This window comes from Pyrus communis, chromosome 7 (assembly GCF_963583255.1).
Source record: "Pyrus communis chromosome 7, drPyrComm1.1, whole genome shotgun sequence".
In the NCBI taxonomy this organism is placed as follows: Eukaryota; Viridiplantae; Streptophyta; class Magnoliopsida; order Rosales; family Rosaceae; genus Pyrus; species Pyrus communis.
This window is the reverse complement of record NC_084809.1, coordinates 8,918,686-8,943,599: the sequence shown is the minus strand read 5'-3', so window position 1 is coordinate 8,943,599 and position 24,914 is coordinate 8,918,686. Positions and strand designations below refer to the sequence as shown.

The following is a 24,914-nucleotide window of genomic DNA, read 5'->3' as shown; positions in this document are numbered from 1 at the left end:
TACCGTGAATAAGTGGTGTGTCTTTTCCAATGTTTTAAAAAACTAGCCTCGGGACGCCTCAAGGCATCTCAGGCGCCTTGTCTGCCCCTTTTTTTTTTTTTTTTTTTTTTAAACCACCCAAACCCAAAACGACGTTGTTTGGGTAAGGGTTTTCAGTTTCAAAATACAGATTCCACTACCTTCGATCGTCCTCCCGAGTCCCTGCAACCTTCTTCACCCTCTTCTCCCGCGCCAGAAATACATAACCGCATCATCCCAGTCGATCGTCCTTTCCCAGTTGCCACGCCGCTGTCGCCATACCGTCATCGCCCTGCTGCCGTCAACCCAGCACCATCAACAAGCCCACAATCAAATCCCCTATTTTAAAGGTTAGGGTTTCTGAAATTCTGAAAAAGTTAGGGATTTGATTTTTTGAATTTTTTTTTTAAACTGGTGTGAAAGCTGGAGTTGGAAAGTAGAAAAACAGAGAGGAGTGGAGGTATAAGGGGAGGAGGCTAAAGGCTTTAGGGGATGGGAGAAGGATGTAGGGCTGGTGGGTTGGATTTTATAATGTTAGGCAGAATTGTAGGGTTGGGTAGGCAGAATTGTAGGGCTGGATTTTATTGACCTACTTTGTTGCTTGATCCCTTGTTGGATGATCCAACTAATTGGGTTGTATGTGTTATGTACATAAACATAATTGAAAAATTAGTCCCATGTTGGTATTGTACTATTGTTGGAAAACTTCAACTGTATCTATATGTGATATATACCCCATTTTTTTACTAATCAGGTTGTTTCTTCATGATTCTGTGGTGCATCTCTGGTATACCGTATGTGGCATGCCTCATGTGAATTTTCCAAACAATTTTTGTTGGCTGTCCATCTTCTCGAAGTGTTCTATTAAGCTTTTTATTGGATTGCTTTATCTCATTCAAAAAATTACTTTTGTAATTGTTCTTGATATATTTCATTAATTGTAAGCATAAATTGAGTATGGTTAATTGGTCATCATAGTATAATTGTTGCATAAATGAATAGATTGTTGGTTCATTAACTGTATGCATCGAATGTTTATTGTTTAGGCATTGAAGAATATGGCTTCTTCTAAGAAAGATTTTGCTTGGCAATGGACAAAAGATTTGGATCTTGTCACCAAGCACTTCTATTGTGTTTTTTGTAGCCACAAATGCACGGGTTCAATTTCTAGATTCAAACATCACTTGGGTGGTTTAAGTTCGGAGGAATGATAAGTTGTAAAAAAGTCCCACCCAATGTGAAGGAAGAATGCTTTGCTAATGTTATGGGAACTAAAGAAAAGAGGAAAGCTAGCCATGAGTTGTGTCGTGGTGGTGGAGAAGAAAGTGAAAGTGTCGATATGGGCACAACAAGGACACCATATGTAAGTAGTGGGAGTGGGAGTGCGAGTGCCACACATTCCCAACAAACCGGTTCTTTTCTACCACCTAGGTCAAGAGGACTACTTGATAGGTATGTTACATCGGAAGCTAATCAAGCCACATTGAATACACCTTTCAAAAAAGAGGAAAGAATTTCAGTATCCCGAGCACTTGTGCGATGGTTCTACACCAATGTCATTCCATTCAATGCGGCAAACAATGAGCATTATGTTAATGCAATGAAATTGGTATCCAATTTTGGTCCCGGCTTTAATGCTCCTACAAGCCATGAATATAGAACTTGGATGCTCAAAGAAGAAGTTGAGTTTGTACAAACTATGATGAAAGAACATCAAAAGGCTTGGAAGAGATATGGATGCACTATTATGTCGGATGGCAAAAGTAGGTGTTTAATCAACTCTCTCGTCAATAGCCCGCAAGGTACTTGGTTCTTGAAATTGGTTGATGCATCGGCCTCTATTAAGAATGAAGATTTGTTGTATGGGTATTTGGATGATGTTATTCAAGAAATTGGGGAGGAGAATGTAGTTCAAGTTATATTCGACAATGCTTCGAACTACAAGAATGTCGGGGCAAAACTTATGGAGAGGAAAGAGAAGGTGTGGTGGACTCCATGTGCGGCTCATTGCATTGATTTGATGCTAGAAGATATTTTTAAGATGACATGGTTTGATGACACACTCAAACGTGGTAGGTGTATTTCAAAGTACCTATATGGGCATCAATGGGTACTAGCTTTGATGAGAAAGTACACCGACAATTCAGAAATTCTTTGTCCGGTGGTCACTAGGTTTGCCACTTGTTTCCTTACACTACAAAGCTTACAAAAGCAAAAGGAAAATCTTGTTGCTTTGTTTGCCTCTCAAGAATGGTCGGAAAGTACCTATGCAAAATCCCGTGAAGCAAAGTTGGCTAAGCATCATGTGTTATATGATCATGAGTTTTGGGGTCGAGTTTCCTTTTGCATTAAGGGTGTTATTCCTCTTGTTTGTGTTTTGAGAGAGGTTGATTCGGAGGAGAGACCTCCCATGGGTTTTATATATGAGTTGATGGATGCCGCAAAAGAGAAATTGCAAGCAATCTTAACAAAGTGGAGAAAAAATATATGCGTATTTGGAGAAAGATAGATCATAGATGGGACGATCAACTTCATCAACCACTACATGCGGCGGGCTATTACATAAACCCACAATTTCGATATGAGGAAAATTTCTCAGATACTGATGAAGTGCGAAATGGGTTGTTCGCTTGTATGGATAGGATGCTTGGGAAAGGGAAAGAATGTGAAGAGGCGGATTGTCAATTGGATTTATATAATGATAAGCATGGTCTATTTGTGGATTCTATGGCTATGCAAATTAGGAAAAAGCGAACACTAAGTAAGATTTAATTAGTAAATTGTTAATGTCTTTTTATCATTAACCCTTAAATTACTTACCTTACTAATATTGTTTTTTTTAGCGGCTTGGTGGGAGCGCTTTGGGCATAAAACACCCGAGTTAAGGACGCTTGCTGTTCGAGTTGTAAGCCTTACTTGTAATGCGTCGGGATGTGAGAGGACTTGGAACACATTTTCAATGGTAAGTAAATATATTATTAATTTATTAGTATCTTAAGTGTCATTTTTGCTTAAGACGATTAGACTTGAGTAATAATAGAATTGATTTATTTGTAGATTCATACAAAAAGAAGGAATAGGCTTGAACACAAAATGCTTAATGCTTTAGTCTATGTCAAGTATAATTTGGCTTTACAACAGAGAAGTAAGAAAAGGAGGGAGAAGTATGATCCTATTGTTGTGGAAGAAATTGCCTCCGATGATGAATGGATAACGGAGATAGAAGATCCCGTTCTTCCCGAATATCCTACATGGCTTGAGGATGAGTTATTGTATAATGTTGAGGCTATAAGGAATGTGCCACCCTCGATTTATGAAGGTGGCCCATACATTCGAGAGCCTAGAGAGTCTTCTCCTCCTCCTCTTCGTGAGCCTACTCCTCCTCCTCATGAGCCCACTCCTCCTCCTCGTGAGCCTACTCAACCTTGGGGTTCTATTACATACAAAAGAAAACGGGGTAATGAAGAATCTTCAAGTCGAAGAAATGTGGAGTATGATTCGGAAGAATCTTTTGATGAATTGATGACATACCCTACAAGGTCATCTAGAGTTGGCAATGAAGAGGATGATGCCTTTTATTTAGAATTAGATGAAGAGGATGTGGATGAATGATTGTTTTCTTTGTTTGTATTACCTTTTGAATGATGAATTTGGATGATATTACCTTTGAATGATGAATTTAGATGATATTATCTTTTGAATGACTATGGATTTGAATGAAAAATTGAGAATGAATGTGAAAAGATCAATTATATGTATAATATATAAAACATATATATCAAAAAAAAAAAAAAAATCCCATGAGGCTTCGCCTCACGCCTCCCGCCTAGGCCGGGCTTCGCCTTGGACGCCTCGCCCACGCCTCACGTTTTTAATACATTGATCTTTTCACACAAAAGCGAAGATACATTCCTAGATTGAACAGGTGCAAGCTACAGCCGAAACTTTAAATCTCGCCTGTCTCTTTGCATCGTATGGGGACGTTTGCTGTTAACTGTTCAGAGAAACAAATGATGGACATGTTATCACCAAGGAGCAAAACCAGTAACATAAAACTGAACCCCAAACTATTCCATTAATAATCAGGTTCAGGGTTGAGAACTTCCAAACGCCTAAATCACCAAGAAAACTTGACAAAACATGCTATAGCTCGAACTTCCAAAACTTGGTGATTTAGGCCTTTGGAAGTTCCAAAACTTGCATCAAATTCAGACACAGTCCTTGCTAGTTTTCATGCTATAAACAATTACTGCAGTTCTGAAAAGATGGCTCGAGAAAACCAGGAACATCTATGAATTAGTTATTCACACGTAATTTATACGAACTCCACCTTCTAGTTTAAACAACTTTACTGCCAAAAACAGATTCGGAAGTTTTAAATTCTCATGCATAAAATGCAACCCTTACCACATTTAGAGATTGAACACAACAACCGAAGCTTTATCTGATCTCCACATTTGCCATCTTGATACTTGAAGTTATCAATGAGCATATTCAGATAGAGATATGATTGTTAAGTCTTGTAAGGGGGACAATCGAAAAACTACACCAACCTTTGAGTTCACTAATGTGCATACCTCTGTCTAACGCCAGAGACACTATCAAGAAGTTCCATCGTTTTTTGCACCTTAAATTTTTTTGATTTCTCCTGGCTGTCCACAACCAAGGTTGAGATTCTCAAAATAGTGATAAGTTCAGCTTCAATTTTGTTAAGTTGGTAATCCAAATGTTCTAAGAAACTCTCGAAAGAGGTTATTCCCTTCAAGCTACTAATTGTCTCATCTTCATTCCAAGCTCCCTTATTTAAACGTTCTCGAAGGTCCTCCCCTTCTGGCTCAACAGGTGAGCCTTCTTGGTTGTCTTTAGGAAGCGGCATTTCTTTATTGAGATCATTTGGGACAAATTCTTGGCTCTCCTTCAAATCTTCTGCAACTTCCGCCGTTGGTGAAACAATTCGAACAGGACTAAAAGCATCTTCTCTGACAAGTCCAAGATCCAAAGAAACATTCCCGATTAGCTGCCTTTCTTTCAGAGAAATCTCCTGAAACCAAATTTGTCGTCTTCTGATCATATTATCGCTGAAAGGTAAAGATCTTGAATAAGTTACAGTAAGGGAACAAAGATTGGAATAAGAACATTAAGAAAAAGTATATCTTACTAGTGGTTGCTATTTTTCCATTTGTAACATTACGAGGAAGGAGGTTATGAATTTGGGACCTCCATTTCAAAGATGTGTGTGGCTTCCAACTGAGCCTTACCCTGACCTCCTTTCTAAAGGCTCGACTGAGCTAAGATAGCGTATAATATCTTCTTTTATGCAGTCATCATTAAGTTTTGACTACAATTTTGCAGACAATCCATAACCACATCTGGAAAAGTTGAAAACATGGCAGCTTGAAACATCATAAACCAATTACGGACCTTTTTCAATTCGGTAAACAACCACTAATTTTGGTGATAGTCGATTTTTGTCAATGGAAACATAATGGATTAGTGGAATTCCATTTTAAACTGCATTATTAAAAACAATGGTTTAATCCAGTATTCCTCCACTTACACTGGAAAATCTCGTCCATAATTATTAACAGTTTATTTTACCTCATTAAGCTTTGTGGAAAGCTCATCGAGCAACTCTATGCGGTGATTTGACTTCTCCAATGCTTCCATGATCTTTTTCTTCTGCAAGAGCAGCTCCCTTGCATCGTCTTCCTTCCCGGTTTGGACATTAATTGCTGCTTGCGGTTTCAGCTTCTCGGCTGCCTCTGACAGCCGCAAAAGCCTCAATCTTGCATTGTTTGCTAAGCCAACAACCATGAAATGTTCTTAAAATTACGTCACGTAGTTTGTTCTAAAGTGCAGAAATTCACCAAAACAGTAACAGCCGAGAAAACAGACAATTTAACTCAACCCATCAAACTATTGGATTGAAATTCATCAACCACTTCTTGGTGCAGAAAATCTAAAGATCACATTAAAAAATGTGTAATTTTGTAAACGAAAGAAGCTTTCATACAAATTAATTATCTAGCAAAAAAGCTTATAACAACAAAAGAAACAAACAAGGCGGGAACTTGCAATAAATTGAACATAAAAAATGTAGTCTTTCAATGAAAAAGGAAAATGGGTAATCTCCAATGCATATAAAATATTATGAAAGAGAGGAAAGCAGGTGTATTGTTTATATATATATATATATGTATGTATGTATGTATGTATGTATATACCTTTGGCTCTGGCGATCTCAGCCTCAGAGTGGAGCTGACCGAGCTGGGCACGTAGCTCCTCTGTGTTGACGTTGGAAGCCAAGCACATGGGCGTCCTCCATGAAGCTCTCCGACGAACAACCATGGCTGTTCCACCACCACTTCACTGTATCATCCCTCTCTCTCTCTCTCTCTCTCTCTCTCTCTCTCTCTCTCTCTCGTCTGTCCGGACGAATGGGGGTTCCACCATGGATGAGGCCCATAGCTTATGGTCTAGAAGGTTGAAGCCTATTTTCGAATGACCCAAAGAAGACCTCTCTTTGAAATGGGCTTTGAGATTGTATATTACTTTTAAGGCCTCGTTTGATTTGGATTGAGTTTTGATAATTCACTCGATTCAGAAAGAATGGTACACCTAGCTTCCTCAACCTGCTCAAATCGATTGCGTGTTGAATGGGCAAATGGATCATAACTTTTATAACTTATAAAAGTTGATGTGAGAATGTGAGGACAAAATCTCACACCGGTGAGACCAAACTATGTAAGGATTTATAAGAGGTTGAACTATTTTTCATATTGTTAATTGGTTTTATAGTGAAACTCTAACTTTTTTCATGTCATGAAAGCAGGTTGGACATGTGTGAAGTCTAACAACCACACGTGCTCCACATCACCTCATTTGTGTTGTCCACGTGTTCGGCTTGAAAATTTGTCACACGTGAGAGGACATATGAGAATGTTAGGACAAAGTATGGCTATGTAGGGCCACTCCCCATGTTGCAAATTAGTTTTTATGGTGAAACCCCCACTTCCTTCAGTTGAAAATAATAAGGTTTCTTAGTTTTTTTCGGATTTACCTCATTAAAAAAATTTCTAGATCAGTCCCTGTATACATATCATTGCATTCTTTGCGGCAAAAATTCTAATTTTAATTTTCTTCTCTCTATCGCCGAGCCTGATCAAATCGAATGATTGTTGAATGGAGAAATGGATCCTAACTTTTATAATTTGTAAAAGTTAAAGATAAAAAATGCAACAGCATGAAGAAACTTATTCCTCATAATTTAGATAAATATACAGCTCACATCTGATTAAATCCTAAACAGTGGTTTAGACACAAAACGTGGCTAATCTAAACTTCATTCCATTTACTTGTGTCCCAATTTCCCTCCTTTTGCTAATCACTATTGTCAAATTATAATAGTGATTTGTTTCCTATCTTACTTGCATGCTATAATAGTTAAAAGGATTGATCCCCATACACTTGTTTTCTTGTTGGATTCTTCCTCTTCTAGTTTTTCAGTTGGCGTCGTTCATAAAAAACATGTTTTATCTGCCTTTTCTTATGAAGCATGCATGAATTAACCCATGTAAATTGAAGCCTCTATCAACTGTGGAAACTTTTATTTCCATATGTTGTCACATCCATTTTCCTTTCAAACCGAGTATTCTTTCGCTTCGATTTGCCATCAAAATTTGGGTCCACTCAAGAAGCTCGTCCAAGACTACTCGAGTGTTGATACCCCACGATTTGACCTAAAATACCCTAATAATATGGACATCATCTCATCAGTTTTGATCCACAACCAACCAATTATGAATGATGACTGACTGTTATGAGTCAGTAATGACAGCCTCCTATCAATGACCCCAACCCACGCTCAACACTCAATCTCAAAAAATTGACATTGACACCCTCCTAATTCATCTCACGGTAAAAGAAAGAGAGAATTCGAGTAAAATGTTATGTCTCATTCAGTTATTCGAATTGTACAAGATTTAATAGTTGTAAAGACCGATTAGATCCTTATATGTAATATCTAACTGTTTATTTTTCGGACCACTTAATTCTACTCGTTAAGAAAGAAATACCTGAAAGAAAAATTATGAATTTGTAGTTTTTTTTCAGACGAATATATATTAAAAGAAAGTTCAGGTGACGCATGCTGCAGGGTTTCTACTTTCTATCACACAAGGGCTAAGAACCTAAGATTGCAGTCTATACCAGGTTTCAGATGCCCACATTTTTCCATATAAATCATTGCATCCCCCCTTTTCTCTTTGTTTCTTTAACAGAATAATATGCTATATCGTGGATATGCTTGCACAAAATTTTAAGGGCATGAAATTATCCTCCTTTTAACAATTTATAATTTTATTTTGAAAATTATTGCGAAGAGGAGGCGTGTAATTACAAAACAAAGTTGCATGGCCTGCAATCTGCATAATGAGATTACTTCTGCAGTGAACATGGGAGATTTAAGTGCACTTTCCATAATAGGAAATGTTCTCACGTTAGATTGTCTAACAACATAATTACATGTCTACATTCTATGAGCTAATTAGCATAATTAATATTCATACTTGATAGGTCGTTTATATTTAGTTAATTAGCATTTGCTCGACAGCATAATTCTGGTAACTAAGAAAAAGTATTTTGTCAAACACAAAGCATATATATGGCTTTGAAGGAGGAGAAGCGAGCTAGACACTTCCACAATGCAAATGAGTTAACTTATGGCAGACTAGAAGTTCCGTTAATGTGCCTTAATTAGATGATGATCATAACGTGAATCAAATTGTCAATCGAGGAGCTATAACTTCATTAATTTGTTTACATAAGATGTATAGATGTATGGTTGCTGCTGATATGTATATGTACAAATGTAGCCCGTGAATTATGCCGGATTTTTGGGGTTAAAAGTTTGACTTTGTAGCGAAAGCCTACAGCTTAATTAATTTCATTAGATGACATTTGATCATCTGTTATATTATAACAAGACATGACAAGCAAGATATCCATTCAAGAAAGAAAAAATCTTCTAGAGCGGTCGTGTATTAAAATGATTAAAGCATCCAAACTTCGTTCCTTGTACATATAGAATTCATGATATGTATGTTTTCAATTGAGTATATATTGGAGAATAGGAGAGATTGTTTTTAATGTTCTGAATACGGGATAGTACACTATATATTTTTTAAGTGTCTCTTTAATTGTATAATGACATATGGCGAATGTGTTGATGTTTCGAATACACTGAAAAATCTCTTAAAGAATAAAGCACAATAATGAAACATATACATACATACATGCATTCATACATACATACATACATATACATACATACATACATACATACATATATATATATATATATTCATATATAACTTAAGGGCTTTCATATGTAACTCTATTAATAGTCGTTCAAACTAGGCCAAACTTGCGAATATTAACAAAATGATAACAATTAACCTCCTACACCAGTCAAAGGAAGACATCGCATATATATATATATATATATATATATATATATATATATATAGGTAGTCTTGACATCTTGTTCGAAAACTACGGTTTGAGGAGTTCTATACAAGCAAGTAAACCCGAGTGAGCATTCAAATGATCCCGTACATATAAGAGACATCTATCATATAGCACCCAATAATTTTTTCAAGAGGATGCATGCTTTACTCATCACTTTGTTATATCATATACCTTAATCTTTTGGGTATGCCCTTATATTAATATTTTGAATTGGTTTTCCCCCTCTGATGCCAAGTTCGCTTTGTAGTTTGAACATGATTTTTTTTTTTTTTGCTTTTCAATTAAAATGTTTTATGAGATTAGCATAACTCCTCATTTTCGTCTATGACAATAAAAGTCGATAGAAGTGGTTCTGAGTTTATACACTGTAAACCATTTTGGTCATTTCGTAAAAAATATGTCAATATCCTCTTTAAATTGTCATGTGACCACGTTTTAAGGGAATATTTGTCAAATCAACCCCTCCACTGAAAGAGGATTTGACATTGTTTTTAGGGAATGACCAAAATGACTAACGGTGGATAAACTTAGGAACTACTTTTATCGATTTTCATTGAACCAAAGTAAAGAGTTATACCAATCTCATGAACTATTTTGATTAAAAAGACTTTTTTTGTTTTTTTTTGGGGGTCCGAAATGGAGATAATGCCTAAAAAGAAATACCTAATAAATTGTCTTTCGAAAGGGTCTTAATATAAATAGGATGGTCACAGAGATAGTAAGCCCCAACTCAAGGCCACATGATTTGTTTAAAGAGTTTTTTTTTTTTTTTTTTTTTTCCCAATAAAATGCTGCCATTTGGCTCAGAAAAAAAAAAAAAACCTTTACCACTAAAAGGAGGGGAATGAGGTGGACGAAGCACGCCCTCCCCTCCTCCCCCTTGTATCCCTTCTTTTTTGTTCAATGTCTTTCTTCGTGGTATAATATTCTCTTATGTTACTCAGACTTAGTTTTGAGTTCCCCATCATCGCTTTTTCACTTTTTCCTCATGCCATTTCTGTAGAATTATCAGAGAAACGGGTCATACGGCCCATTTTTAACAACACTGATATTATCTCCAACTTGGTAATTACCACCTGCACAATCCGTCAGGTGTGGGGTTTTATCACAAAAGGCCCCAACTTGGTAATTACCACTTGCACAATCCGTCAGGTATGGGGTTTTATCACAAAAGGCATCGGTGTTAGTTAGAGTGAGATTAGAATATTTAAACTATTACTTTTCTTTTTGTATGGCCAATGTGGGATTCAACACACCCCTTCACGTGGGACCCAATTAGTGGGTCACATTTGAGAGATCCACACATCGACAACCACGTGGAGCCAAGAGGACTCACCCTACACACGAGGCCAAGGGACCCACCATCATCGCGCGGGGTCAAGAGGACCCACACATCACGTGGCAATACAATATGGGCTCACTCCCTGGCTCTGATACCATGTAGAATTATCAGAGAGACGGGCCATACAGCCCACTTCCAACAACACCGATATTGTTCCTAACTTGGTAATTACCACATGCACAATCCGTCAGGTGTGAGGCCTCGGTGTTAGTTAAAGTGGAGTTAGAATATTTAAACTATTACTTTTCTTTTTGTATGGACGGTGTGGGATTCAACAATTTCCACTCCCAAATACCATTTTTTCCAAGATTTCTTTGTCTTTTTTTTTTTTGGTCAAAGAAGATTTCTTATTTTCTACTCGTTGATTCATCATCAGTTTGAAGAACTTCGTTAGCATATACTTAAACAGCTTTCTAAGTTAAATCAAGATTGTTTTCGCTTTTATGCGTAATTGGATCTTTAGAGACCAAGTTCGAGTCCACAGATCTACAATTGTTAAATAGGTTCTTCATGGTTAGATGAGATGATTTCAATGACAGCACTGGTTCGATTTTGTGGTGCCTGTCAAGGTTTAGGATTATGGCTTTATTTAGGATTTTGGTTATTGTGAATTATATGAGCTTGGCTTTGGATTATGTTTGAATTTGGTATAATTTTTGCTTTTTGAGATTGTACTTTTACTGTTAGTATATATCTTTAATCTCTTTGTACATGTGTTTGATGTACAATTAAAGTTTATTTAATAAATAATGTTTTATATATATAAAAAAATGCCCATACATGTAAATTACTCATATGGCTAGGTATATTGTACTAAGAATTGCACCCAACACTTGTTAAGATATAGGTAGATCCAGTATAATAAATAATGTTTTATATATATAAAAAAATGCCCATACATTTAAATTACTCATATGGCTAGGTATATTGTACTAAGAATTGCACCCAACACTTGTTAAGATATACGTAGATCCAGTATAAGTTGTATCCAATACGTGCATTAGTTTTTCCAAGTTGTTGTTAGATGTAAGAACTGCAGAAATCTTGAAGAAAAGATATAGAACGCAGAAGAAAGAGGAGGAAATGAGAGAGAAAGAGAGTTAGGCTTAGAGAGAAAGAAATGACTTTGTTATTTTTCCGTAGTTACTTCACAGTTTACAAAACTGTTATATCTAGTTACAAAGCTTTCTCACTAAGCTAAGAACTAACTGTTTAACTACCTTATAACAAACTATGTAGTCTCTTGACAAGTGTCATTCATTTCTACCATAGATTTATCTGTCACTTGGATGTTGGTTTTCTTCACTTCACTACTCTTACATCCCCCCTCAATCTCATGCTTGTAGGAGCTGAGCATGAGATTGCCACAATGCAACTGAAACAATGGCACAGACAAACCTTTAGTCAATATGTCAGCAGACTGATCAGATGAAGAAACATGTTGAATATGGAGATCTCCTTTTGTTACTCATTCTCGCACAAAATGGTAATCGATTTCAATATGTTTGGACTTAGCATGAAACACTGGATTAGTGGATAGAGCGATGGCAGAAACATTGTCACAATGAATCATGGGAGGCAATTGTAATGGAATGTGAAGATCACAGAATAATTGTCGTATCCAGGCAAGCTCAGCCGCAGTGATGGCAAGAGCTTTATATTCAGCTTCTGTTGAGGACCTAGAAACAGTATGTTGCTTCTTTGAAGCCCACGAAATTGGATTAGAACCAAGAAACACAATGAAACCAGATGTAGACCTTCTGTCATTGGAATCTCCAGCCCAATCTACATCACTATATGATTGTAGATAGATTGGTCCTGATTGAAATCTAATACCATACTCCGAAGTGCCTTTGAGATACCTAATTATTCTTTTGACTGCAATAACATGGGATTCCATATGATTGTGCATAAACTGGCAAGCTTGATTAACTGAAAACGCTATATCAGGTCGAGTAAACGTGAGATATTGCAGGGCGCCAACAATACTTCGATACTGGTCAGGACTGTGATAAGGTTTTCTATCATCTTTTAGCAGTCTATGATAGGGAAGACAAGGAGTAGCACAAGGTTTGCAATCTTGAAGGTCAACTTTGTTAATTAACTCCTTTGTATATTTGGATTGAGAAACAAATAAGCCATAAGAAGTATATTGAATCTATAGCCCTAAGAAATAGTTCAAAACTCCCAAATCCTTCATATCAAATTCCTTTGTGAGAGCTGTAATAACATCTAAAACCAATTTAGGATCACTCCGTGTGAGAATCACATCATCCACATAAAGCACTAGAACAACCGTGCCCTGTGATGTGTGTTTAACAAATAAAGAAGGATCAGCTTGAGACAGTTGAAAACCCAATCCTGGCAAAAAACTTGTGATATATTGAAGAATAGGAGAGATTGTTTTTAATGTTCTGAATACGGGATAATACACTATATATTTTTTAAGTGTCTCTTTAATTGTATAATGATATATGGCGAATGTGTTGATGTTTCGAATACATTGAAAAATCTCTTAAAGAATAAAGCACAATAATGAAACATATACATACATACATACATACATACATATATACATATACATATATATACATATATATATTCATTTATAACTTAAGGGCTTTCATATGTAACTCTATTAATAGTCGTTCAAACTAGGCCAAACTTGCGAATATTAACAAAATGATAACAATTAACCTCCTACACCAGTCAAAAGGAGACATCGCATATATATATATATATATATATATATATAATTAGGTAGTCTTGACATCTTGTTCGAAAACTACGGTTTGAGGAGTTCTATACAAGCAAGTAAACCCGAGTGAGCATTCAAATGATCCCGTACATATAAGAGACATCTATCATATAGCACCCAATAATTTTTTCAAGAGGATGCATGCTTTACTCATCACTTTGTTATATCATATACCTTAATCTTTTGGGTATGCCCTTATATTAATATTTTGAATTGGTTTTCCCCCTCTGATGCCAAGTTCGCTTTGTAGTTTGAACATGATTTATTTTTTTCTTTTTAATTAAAATGTTTTATGAGATTAGTATAACTCATAACTTTTGTCTATGACAATAAAAGTCGATAGCAGTGGTTCTGAGTTTATACACTGTAAACCATTTTGGTTATTTCATAAAAAATATGTTAATATCCTCTTTAAATTGTCATGTGAACAACCATGTGACCACGTTTTAAGGGAATATTTGTCAAATCAACCCCTCCACTGAAAGAGGATCTGACATTGTTTTTAGAGAATGACCAAAATGACTAACGGTGGATAAACTTAGGAACCACTTCTATCGATTTTCATTGAACCAAAGTAAAGAGTTATACCAATCTTATGAACTATTTTGACTAAAAAGACTTTTTTTGTTTTTTTTTGGGGGTCCGAAATGGAGATAATGCCTAAAAAGAAATACCTAATAAATTGTCTTTCGAAAGGGTCTTAATATAAATAGGATGGTCACAGAGATAGTAAGCCCCAACTCAAGGCCGACGACCTGATATGTTTAAAAAGTTCTTTTTTTTTTTTTTTTTTTTTTTTTAAATTTTTTAAATTTTCAATAAAATGCTACCATTTGGCTCAGAAAAAAAAAAAACCTTTACCACTAACAGGAGGGGAATGAGGTAGACGAAGCACGCCCTCCCCTCCTCCCCCTTGTATCCCTTCTTTTTTGTTCAATGTCTTTCTTCGTGGTATAATATTCTCTTATGTTACTCAGACTTAGTTTTGAGTTCCCCATCATCGCTTTTTCACTTTTTCCTCATGCCATTTTTATAGAATTATCAGAGAGACGGGTCATATGGCCCATTTCTAACAACACCGATATTATCTCCAACTTGGTAATTACCACTTGCACAATTCGTCAGGTGTGGGGTTTTATCACAAAAGGTCCCAACTTGGTAATTACCACCTGCACAATCCGTCAGGTATGAGGTTTTATCACAAAATGCCTCGGTGTTAGTTAGAGTGAGATTAGAATATTTAAACTATTACTTTTCTTTTTGTATGGCCAATGTGGGATTCAACACACCCCCTCATGTGGGACCCAATTAGTGGGTCACACGTGGGAGATCCACACATCGACAATCACGTGGAGCCAAGAGGACTCACCCTACACGCGGGGCCAAGGGACCCACCCTACACGCGGGGTCAAGAGGACCCACACATCACGTGGCAATACAGTATGGGCTCGCTCCCTGGCTTTGATACCATGTAGAATTATCAGAGAGACGGGCCATACAGCCCACTTCCACCCATCACGTGGCAATACAGTATGGGCTCGCTCCTTGGCTCTGATACCATGTAGAATTATCAGAGAGATGGACCATACAACTCACTTCCAACAACACCGATATTGTTCCCAACTTGGTAATTACCACCTGCACAATCCGTCAGGTGTGAGGCCTCGGTGTTAGTTAGAGTGGAGTTATAATATTTAAACTATTACTTTTCTTTTTGTATGGACGATGTGGGATTCAACAATTTCCACTCCCAAATACCATTTTTTCCAAGATTTCTTGTTTTTTTTTTTGGTCAAAGAAGATTTCTTATTTTCTACTCGTTGATTCATCATCAGTTTGAAGAACTTCGTTAACATATACTTAAACGGCTTTCTAAGTTAAATCAAGATTGTTTTCGCTTTTATGCGCAATTGGATCTTTAGAGACCAACTTCAAGTCCATAGATCTACAATTGTTAAATAGGTTCTTCATGGTTAGATGAGATGATTTCAATGACATCACTGGTTCGATTTTGTGGTGCCTGTCAAGGTTTAGGATTATGGCTCTATTTAGGATTTTGGTTATTGTGAATTATATAAGCTTGGCTTTGGATTATGTTTGAATTTGGTATAATTTTTGCTTTTTGAGATTGTACTTTTATTGTTAGTATATATCTTTAATCTCTTTGTACACGTGTTTGATGTACAATTAAAGTTTATTTAATAAATAATGTTTTATATATATAAAAAAAATGCCCATACATGTAAATTACTCATATGGCTAGGTATATTGTACTAAGAATTGCACCCAACACTCGTTAAGATATAGGTAGATCCGGTATAAGTTGTATCCAATACGTGCATTAGTTCTTCCAAGTTGTTTATATGTAAGAACTGCAGAAATCTTGAAGAAAAGATATAGAACGCAGAAGAAAGAAGAGGAAATTAGAGAGATAGAGAGAGTTAGGCTTAGAGAGAAACTTAAGGGCTTTCATATGTAACTCTATTAATAGTCGTTCAAACTAGGCCAAACTTGCGAATATTAACAAAATGATAACAATTAACCTCCTACACCAGTCAAAGGAAGACATCGCATATATATATATATATAGGTAGTCTTGACATCTTGTTCGAAAACTACGGTTTGAGGAGTTCTATACAAGCAAGTAAACCCGAGTGGGCATTCAAATGATCCCGTACATATAAGAGACATCTATCATATAGCACCCACTAATTTTTTCAAGAGGATGCATGCTTTACTCATCACTTTGTTATATCATATACCTTAATCTTTTGGGTATGCCCTTATATTAATATTTTGAATTGGTTTGCCCCCTCTGATGCCAAGTTCGCTTTGTAGTTTGAACATGATTTTTTTTTTTTTGCTTTTCAATTAAAATGTTTTATGAGATTAGCATAACTCCTCATTTTCGTCTATGACAATAAAAGTCGATAGAAGTGGTTCTGAGTTTATACACTGTAAACCATTTTGGTCATTTCGTAAAAAATATGTCAATATCCTCTTTAAATTGTCATGTGACCACGTTTTAAGGGAATATTTGTCAAATCAACCCCTCCACTGAAAGAGGATTTGACATTGTTTTTAGGGAATGACCAAAATGACTAACGGTGGATAAACTTAGGAACTACTTTTATCGATTTTCATTGAACCAAAGTAAAGAGTTATACCAATCTCATGAACTATTTTGATTAAAAAGACTTTTTTTGTTTTTTTTTGGGGGTCCGAAATGGAGATAATGCCTAAAAAGAAATACCTAATAAATTGTCTTTCGAAAGAGTCTTAACACCGATATTGTCTCCAACTTGGTAATTACCACCTGCACAATCCGTCAGGTGTAGGGTTTTATCACAAAGGGCCCCAACTTGGTAATTACCACTTGCACAATCCGTCAGGTATGGGGTTTTATCACAAAAGGCATCGGTGTTAATTAGAGTGAGATTAGAATATTTAAACTATTACTTTTCTTTTTGTATGGCCAATGTGGGATTCAACACACCCCTTCACGTGGGACCCAATTACTGGGTCACACGTGAGAGATCCACACATCGACAACCACGTGGAGCCAAGAGGACTCACCCTACACACGAGGCCAAGGGACCCACCATCATCGCGCGGGGTCAAGAGTTTTGGAAATGTGCCCTAAAACCAATCATATGATGATACTTTATGGACATTTCACATGTTAAACTAATCTAGTTTAATATTAAGGGCAAACATTATTGTTTGAGCCGTCTCGTATAAATGTTATATGCTTAAACAATAAGTCTAAGGAATATGTGATTGGAAGAATGCGATCTATAGAAGTTAGATTCATGAGACCATTCTTTCGTTGACACATCCTAAACGTTCCTGATCATAGGATTGTCAATTGGGCATTGACAGTCCGTTAAGATCAGTACGTGCTATGTCTTCTCTCAGGGAGGGTGACTAGTCTCGAGTCATTGGTGTGTGTGACATCAAGACAAGCATGTAGGTGCTCAATAGAGAATGAGTTCACTGAACACGATCAACGAGGGGTTCTCATATTCATGTCACATGAGAACTCATGGTTGGGATAATGCAAAGTAGTCCTTTGACCTGAGGCATCACAGCTGTCTTGTGGTTAGGTCCTTAATCTTTGATTATGTCAAAGTCACTCCATCAGGAGGGTGTCCACAACATCGTCGGGGTTAAGCCACTTAGCCATGGAGGCAAGTGAATGCGCAACAAGGGATCTCTAACCTTCAAACTGTTTGAGGGAGAATACTCTATGATATGATTTAGAATCTCTGGCCAGAGTATGAATGAGATGTTGGAATGCGTTCCAAATCACATTCAAGGTAATCATATAAGCACAAGACTCACATTGGATAGTAGACATGAATAAACTATCAAACCAAACAATGTGGTCAAGAGTATTGTATTAGAGAAAGACCGTATTGCATTTGTAATCCTAAACTGAATAGGTTCTCCACCTCTTCTGATTAGCTTGGGTAACCATGACATGCTGCTAGGCGTCAACCATGGTTTGTGGAAGCCCTAAAAGTGTATTATCACTAACGGGAGAATTGAAAGTAAGTTTCAATTCACAATCGATTAGAAAGAGTTTTAATCGCCCACTGCCTCGCTAAAAGGAACCTAATGGATCGTTCACCGAGTAAGGTAGAGTTTGAAGAAACAACGGAGATGAGTAAGAATAATTAAATGGTTTAATTATTTATCTAAGGCTAGGATTAATTAATATGTTAATTAATCAAACGAATAAGTTCGTTAAAGACCTCGGGTTAGTTTTTGGCCGCAAGGCCCAATGGGATTTGAATGTCAAGCCCATTAACTCAAGTTGTATGACAACTTGAATAAACAAAGGGCTTGAAAGCCCAATAAACCCTATGGCCGGCCATGTTAGAAGAATAGGGCATTTGGTCCATTAGGTCACTTATTTGAAGGGACTATATAAAGGACTTTATAGCCTAAAATTCATTAAGGGTTATTTTTGGGGAAAGGATGAGAATACAAGCTCTCTTTTCTCTCTAAAATTTCGGCCACCTTGGAGGGATCATCTAGCAATCAAACTCCTCCAAGGTCACTCATTTCTTCTTCATTATGCCTTGGTGATGAATCATTAGAGGTTCTCAATTTTGGGAACTTGGAGAAACCTTTTCATCCATCCAAATCCATGGATCTAAGATGCAAGGAATGAAGGCCCTCTCTTTGGGTGATTAGCCTTTGCTTATGCAAAGAGGAATCTACAAAGGTATTGATTTCTCAACTCACTTTGTTTTGAGTTGAGTCTTGGTTCACCTATCTACTAGGCTTTGAAGTTCATGGGTTAAGTTTTGTTTTTGAGTGCATATAAACATGATTCCGCCTTTTAATTGTTAATTGCATGTTGTTGATGTTGCTCAAATGAACTTGTTTTTCACAAATCTTCCTTCAAGTGGTATCAAGAGCCTAAGTCTAGTAGTTGGTGAATCCTTTTGGGTTTTGTAGTTCATAGTTTGTGATTTGAATGTTGTAATTGTTACAAGCTTTATTCTTGCTTCTTTGAATGTAAATTTTGTTAGAAAATTTGCCATCTCAAATGTTGTAGATGTAGTTCATATGAGCATGAATTTTGGAGCTAAATTTTGGTGCCATGTTTTTGGGGAAATTCGGCCAAATCCAAAGGGTGGATTTTTGGGTTCTTGTTTGACTTGTTAAAAGTGTTTTAAAGTGACTTTTGGAACCCCTATGTACCCTAGTATGGTTGTATGTTATTTCTCATTAAGTTTGAGTGGTTTTGGTATGTTTTTGGGTGAAGAATGTTCATGGAGCTCTTATGGGTTTTCATGGATGTTCTTCATTGTTCTTGATATGTTCTTGCCAAGAACAAAAGGTTTGGTGTTTTGATTCAAAGTTTTGATTTATTTCATAAAGTTTTTGTTTTGAAATATTTCTTATGTTTAAATATCTTAGATATTTGTTTTAAAAAATTAAAGAAATTTTAGTGGGTAGGTGTGTAATGATTTATTCCATTTCACCCACCCCACTTACAAAAACTTTGAAATTTTTTTTAATACTTTGCTTCAATGGCCGGCCACCCTACTCAATTAGGGTCCTTGTGGGGCTTTTATGCAATTACATAAAGTTTTGATACTTTTGTGTATTTGTAGTTTGACCCAAAAGTTTACGTTTTTACGTAAAGGTCCAAAATCACTAAAAGGACAAATTGTTTTGCTCCTTTAATGAAGTTTTAGCTTTTGTGGAAATTTTTGGGTTCTAGTTGTAATTACATGAAGTAGTGGACTTTTGTGTTTTTACAAAGTGACCCCAAAAGTTTTTGTTTTAACATAGTGACCCAAATTGTTGTGGTCATTGTTTTTGGCCCAAAACAAAATGAGAACAAAAATTGTTTTGTCTCTTTAAATGAGAATTGGATTTTCATTTCATTTAGCTCCATTTAAATCAATTCTATGGATACAAAAACCAAATGAAAATGTTGCATTCAAGTTTAATTAGTTAAAGCGTTAATTAATTAAAGAAAGGGTGATTATGAACCTAAGCCTACTATAATTGAGCTATGTGAAAGGCCGTTTCAAATTTGTTTGAACCATGAGAATGTGTAGATTAAATTTTGGTTGTAATTTGATATGATCAATTGTTGTAAAAGAGCATAAGCTCTTCTTTACTTTAAAGTAATTTGATTTGATCAATTGTTGTAAAAGAGCATAAGCTCTTATTTACTTTGAAGTACTCCTTTCTTGTTTTATTCGATATGCATGAAATTGGAGTAGTTGGGTCCAACGCCCAATAAGACAACACGCCTTAATGTGATTAAACGCGTAACTAAAATCAATCACCATCCCTAGACCGAGATTCAACACTAGGCTCGTGTTGAATCGAATCAAATGTTCATAGTCATCCTAAGGCCCTAAGGCAACTATATAGTCCATCAATGAATGCAAATCTTATGTTAGTAGTACCATATAGTCTTGCTTTAAAAACCGTTTTAAAAGCATAGTGGGAGTATTATATACTACTAAATCAATCATATGGACCAATAGTTGTAATAGGATCAAAATGTTTTAATTGGATTAAAATGTATGTTTATATGTGATGAGACCTAAAACCCTCAACAAACCATTATTAAGTTGATAAGCGAGAGATGCTTTGAATATCTCTTCGTGGCCTTCCACCGTGGTGGGCTCCAATCGTTTGTGACTTGTACACCGGCTTCACCTTATCATGGGGGAGTACAAAGTGCATGCTTACACTCAGGAGGAGTCCATAAACATATGATGAGGTAAGTGTAGGCAACGAGGATGTCCGATATCATATCATTGTGAGGCTATTCTTGAAACCCTTCATGAACTAAGCATGGTGGGAATAACTTAACTAAGTGCAATGGTGCCGATATCGTATCATCGTGAGGCCACATTCTCTAGAGGCCAAACTAGATGGGTAATTACAAGAGTTGTAAATGAGTAAAGTGTTATTCTCTCATTATTATTTTTGCTAACCGATATCGTATCATCGTGAGGTGGGCTTGGTAATGGTGAGTCTCCCATACCCCGCTAAGAGTTCAACAAAACTCTCGAATTCCGATGAGGGATATGGAATTTGCTAAAAATAGTGGGTGGTGCTATTTTGATTTAAAGACCCGGATCAAATAGCTTAAAATCAATCAATTTATATTCGTTATGTATTTGTTTACCAATATATTTGCAAAACGCTATCCAAAACTTGACAAAGAAAAACCGAACGCTTTAGTTTCCGAACTTGGTACCACAATCCCATAGATTGTCTTGAATGGATTGTAAAAGTGCCTAAGTAGTCTCATCCTCACAATCTTCCTATTGATAATGTATCAATGGAAGAACATGTTAGATAAGTCTACCATGAAGAGGACAATGCAAACTCTAGTGCTTGTCTCTTTGTTACACGAACAAGGAACTTGAGAAGTAAGCACAAGGGCATGGACACTTTATGTGCCATGATTCTTCACTTACAAATTGTTGTATGAAAAAATGAGAGTTGCCTTGAACAACTCTTGAAAGTTTGTAATTATGTTGAGAACATAATGGTTGGTTGACAAAAATAGTCCATCAACATGGACTTATGATGATTTTGAATCATTGAATGTTGAAGTGTCAAAACACTTAACGAGACGGAAACTAGGCAAGGACTTCACCTTTGTGTCCCTATCCTAATGGTTCACTAAGTTTATTGTAAACTATATAGTGAACAATAACCGCACGCTCTCCAAATCGTTTGATGTGTATAACACATTTGAAATAAGTTTCAAGAGAGATAGTGGGAGTTTAGGGACCATGACTATTGTAGTCAAAAGGGAAGTCAAATGAAGAAGGCAAAATAACTCCAAGGGAACAAACTTTCTTTATGAAAGGATGGACATTGGAAGGGGTATTTGCAAGAAATGTCTTGCAAGTGTCAAGAACACACCTTTCGAAGGTGTTGTAAAATGTTCTTGAATAATTCAAAACAGTTGGTTCTTCTACTTGAATACATGATTCTATATTAGCAACTATGTTTTACAATTGTTGTAAAAGTGTGCTAATAAAAAGTAGAAGATTAATGAGAGAAGAGAAAGTACTTCACATTCGGAAAGTGAATAAAATATAGATCCCTGCGAAAGCGGATTGTACTTACTTCCTCATATGAACTACCAAAGAAATTGGATAAAACCAAAGATTGTCTTTACGTCCCAATTTTAAGGAACTTAATTCCGTCACTATTGTAGAGATGGATGAATGTTTTGTTTGACAAAACATTGTTCTTTATTAATGAATGATTAGATTATGGTAATCTAATTAATTGTCTCTATAGTAGAGATGATGTGGTAGTGTTAACTGTTTAAGAATATAACGATGCTTAAAACCCAAAAGGTTGCAAGGTAGTGACTAATCCCAACTGAGTTGTGATACCTCTAAAACATAAATTACGAGTTGGTAATAGATGGATGCATTGGATCGTTAGACCCGGATCCAATACCTTCTTGTTATATTGTATAGAGGCGAAATGTTCGAATCTTTATTCTTTTGGAAAGAAGAAAGAATCACAAAGTTGTTAAGGAAAATTCACTTAGATGTTAGTGGCACTTGTCCACAACATAATACTACTCATGTTGTATGACATTCACCGAAGATCACTCTCGGTTGGACTATAGTTTACTTTGAATAAACACAAGTCCGAATACTTTGCAAAAGGTTTCAAAGAATTCAAGAAATGTAAGTTGATGAGTAAGACGTCTAAAGAATTTACCTCCTTAGATTTGATCCAAGGAAAAGTAACACTTTAGATGAGTTTCCTTGAAAGATATCAAGGAAAATAGCATCATAAGATAATGTATTTCTCCATTAGGAGAAGAACGAACTTGAATAAGATTTAGTTCGTTGGATGTTATCTATTACCCATATATAGGATATATATACTTCTAAAACAATATGATTGTCAATTAGAAGATCTTCCAAAATTTTCATAACTCCATAAGATGTAGTTGGAAAGAAAGACAAATCTTAAACATGTTAAGATTTGGGGTTGTGTGCTAATAAGCAATATTTGTTTGATATGATCAACAAATATAACAACCTAGTTCCTACACCACAAGCTCCAAGGTAGTCGAGAAGGATTTATAAATCGTCTCAATTGAATGGTTTGAACTTTATGACTATGTCATAGAGTTACACCTCTTAATTCGAAAGAAATAAGAATGAAAATCCTTATGACTACACTTAGTGGGAGCTATAAGCATCTTATGAGAAAAAGGATCAAATCGTTTGATTTCTCATAAAGATGTAAATGAATCTTTTGTTTACTAGGTTTACAAAAGATTAGTGGGAGTTAATCATATTCCTAAATTTGAATATATATACATGATATATATTAATTTTGAAAATGAAAGGAATTCTTCATCGTTAAAGTTATGACTTTAAACATTCTATAATGATAGAATGTATATGGGAGACATAGTCTATATACATGGGATGGAAATCTATAATGATAGATTTCAAGATATAATTGGATTATATCAATCCCTAAAATAGACAAGAGATGCTAGGAAGTTTCTCATATGATGATAAACTTCAATTAGAATGACAATTCTAGTGAGACTAGGAAGTTGTTCTTCTCAAAGGGAATGTACCCTTTGACTCCCAAAGAAATAAATAGAATCCTTTATGCATACGCAGAAAGGTGATTTATGTATTTCATATTGTATGAAAACATTGATATAAGTTGTACCTAGAACGGTACAAGATGATATCAATGCAAGCCCAGGATCAAAACCATGGCAACTGTCAAGTGAATCCTTAGGTATTTAAGAAATACTAATGATGGATTCCTCAAGAATGAGGAAGAATTAGAGTAACATAATGGAAGCGTAAATGTATTAGATTATGAATCTAATCCATCATAGAATATCTCTTCATTATGAATGAAGTGATAATGAGATATCTCTTTATTATGACTAAAGAGATATTTGGGTGGAAACATTAAAAGTAATGACTTTAATGTGTTTCATCATGTATGCAAAATATATTGCCATATAGAAGCTTACAACATTGTTGTTTGGATGGGAAAGTTCATTTATGAACTCTCCATTCAGTTCCAACCAGAAAGTGTATGACACTAATGGGGCGATAGCTCAAGCCAGGGAATCAAGGTCTCATCAAGGTCCGAACTCAAATGAGAGACTGAACCACATGATTGAGAATCATGTATAATGGTGACGTCGTTATTCTCAAGGTTGCTTCTATGGATAACATATAGATATCCATTGTCTAGGCCTACTACTCAGCCATTTATGAAATGACTACATAAGAGGTATCATCACTGATGACTAAGCTGATTGGCTCTAGTGCAAGTGGGAGATTGTTGGAAATGTGCCCTAAAACCAATCATATGATGATACTTTATGGACATTTCACATGTTAAACTAATCTAGTTTAATATTAAGGGCAAACATTATTGTTTGAGCCGTCTCGTATAAATGTTATATGCTTAAACGATAAGTCCAAGGAATATGTGATTGGAAGAATGCGATCTAAAGAAGTTAGATTCATGAGACCATTCTTTCGTTGACACATCCTAAACGTTCCTGATCATAGGATTGTCAATTGGGCATTGACAGTCCGTTAAGATCAGTACGTGCTATGTCTTCTCTCAGGGAGAGTGACTAGTCTCGAGTCATTGGTGTGTGTGACATCAAGACAAGCATGTAGGTGCTCAATAGAGAATGAGTTCACTGAACACGATCAACGAGGGGTTCTCATATTCATGTCACATGAGAAC

The 24,914-nt window shown here is 36.0% G+C and overlaps 2 protein-coding genes across 2 annotated transcripts; one reads left to right on the top strand and one right to left on the bottom strand.

Moving 5' to 3' along the window:
- Positions 1-1,765: 1,765 nt before the first annotated feature.
- Positions 1,766-3,630, top strand: LOC137740509 (uncharacterized). The gene is made up of 3 exons (XM_068480361.1): positions 1,766-2,432; positions 2,862-2,980; positions 3,076-3,630. Exons 1-3 carry the CDS (start codon positions 1,766-1,768, stop codon positions 3,628-3,630), a joined length of 1,341 nt encoding a protein of 446 aa, XP_068336462.1.
- Positions 3,631-4,582: 952 nt separating this feature from the next.
- LOC137740508 (uncharacterized) lies at positions 4,583-6,404 on the bottom strand. The gene is made up of 3 exons (XM_068480360.1): positions 6,243-6,404; positions 5,617-5,816; positions 4,583-5,059 (listed from the first exon to the last, which is right to left on the bottom strand). Exons 1-3 carry the CDS (start codon positions 6,364-6,366, stop codon positions 4,583-4,585), a joined length of 801 nt encoding a protein of 266 aa, XP_068336461.1. The 5' UTR covers positions 6,367-6,404.
- Positions 6,405-24,914: the final 18,510 nt, after the last annotated feature.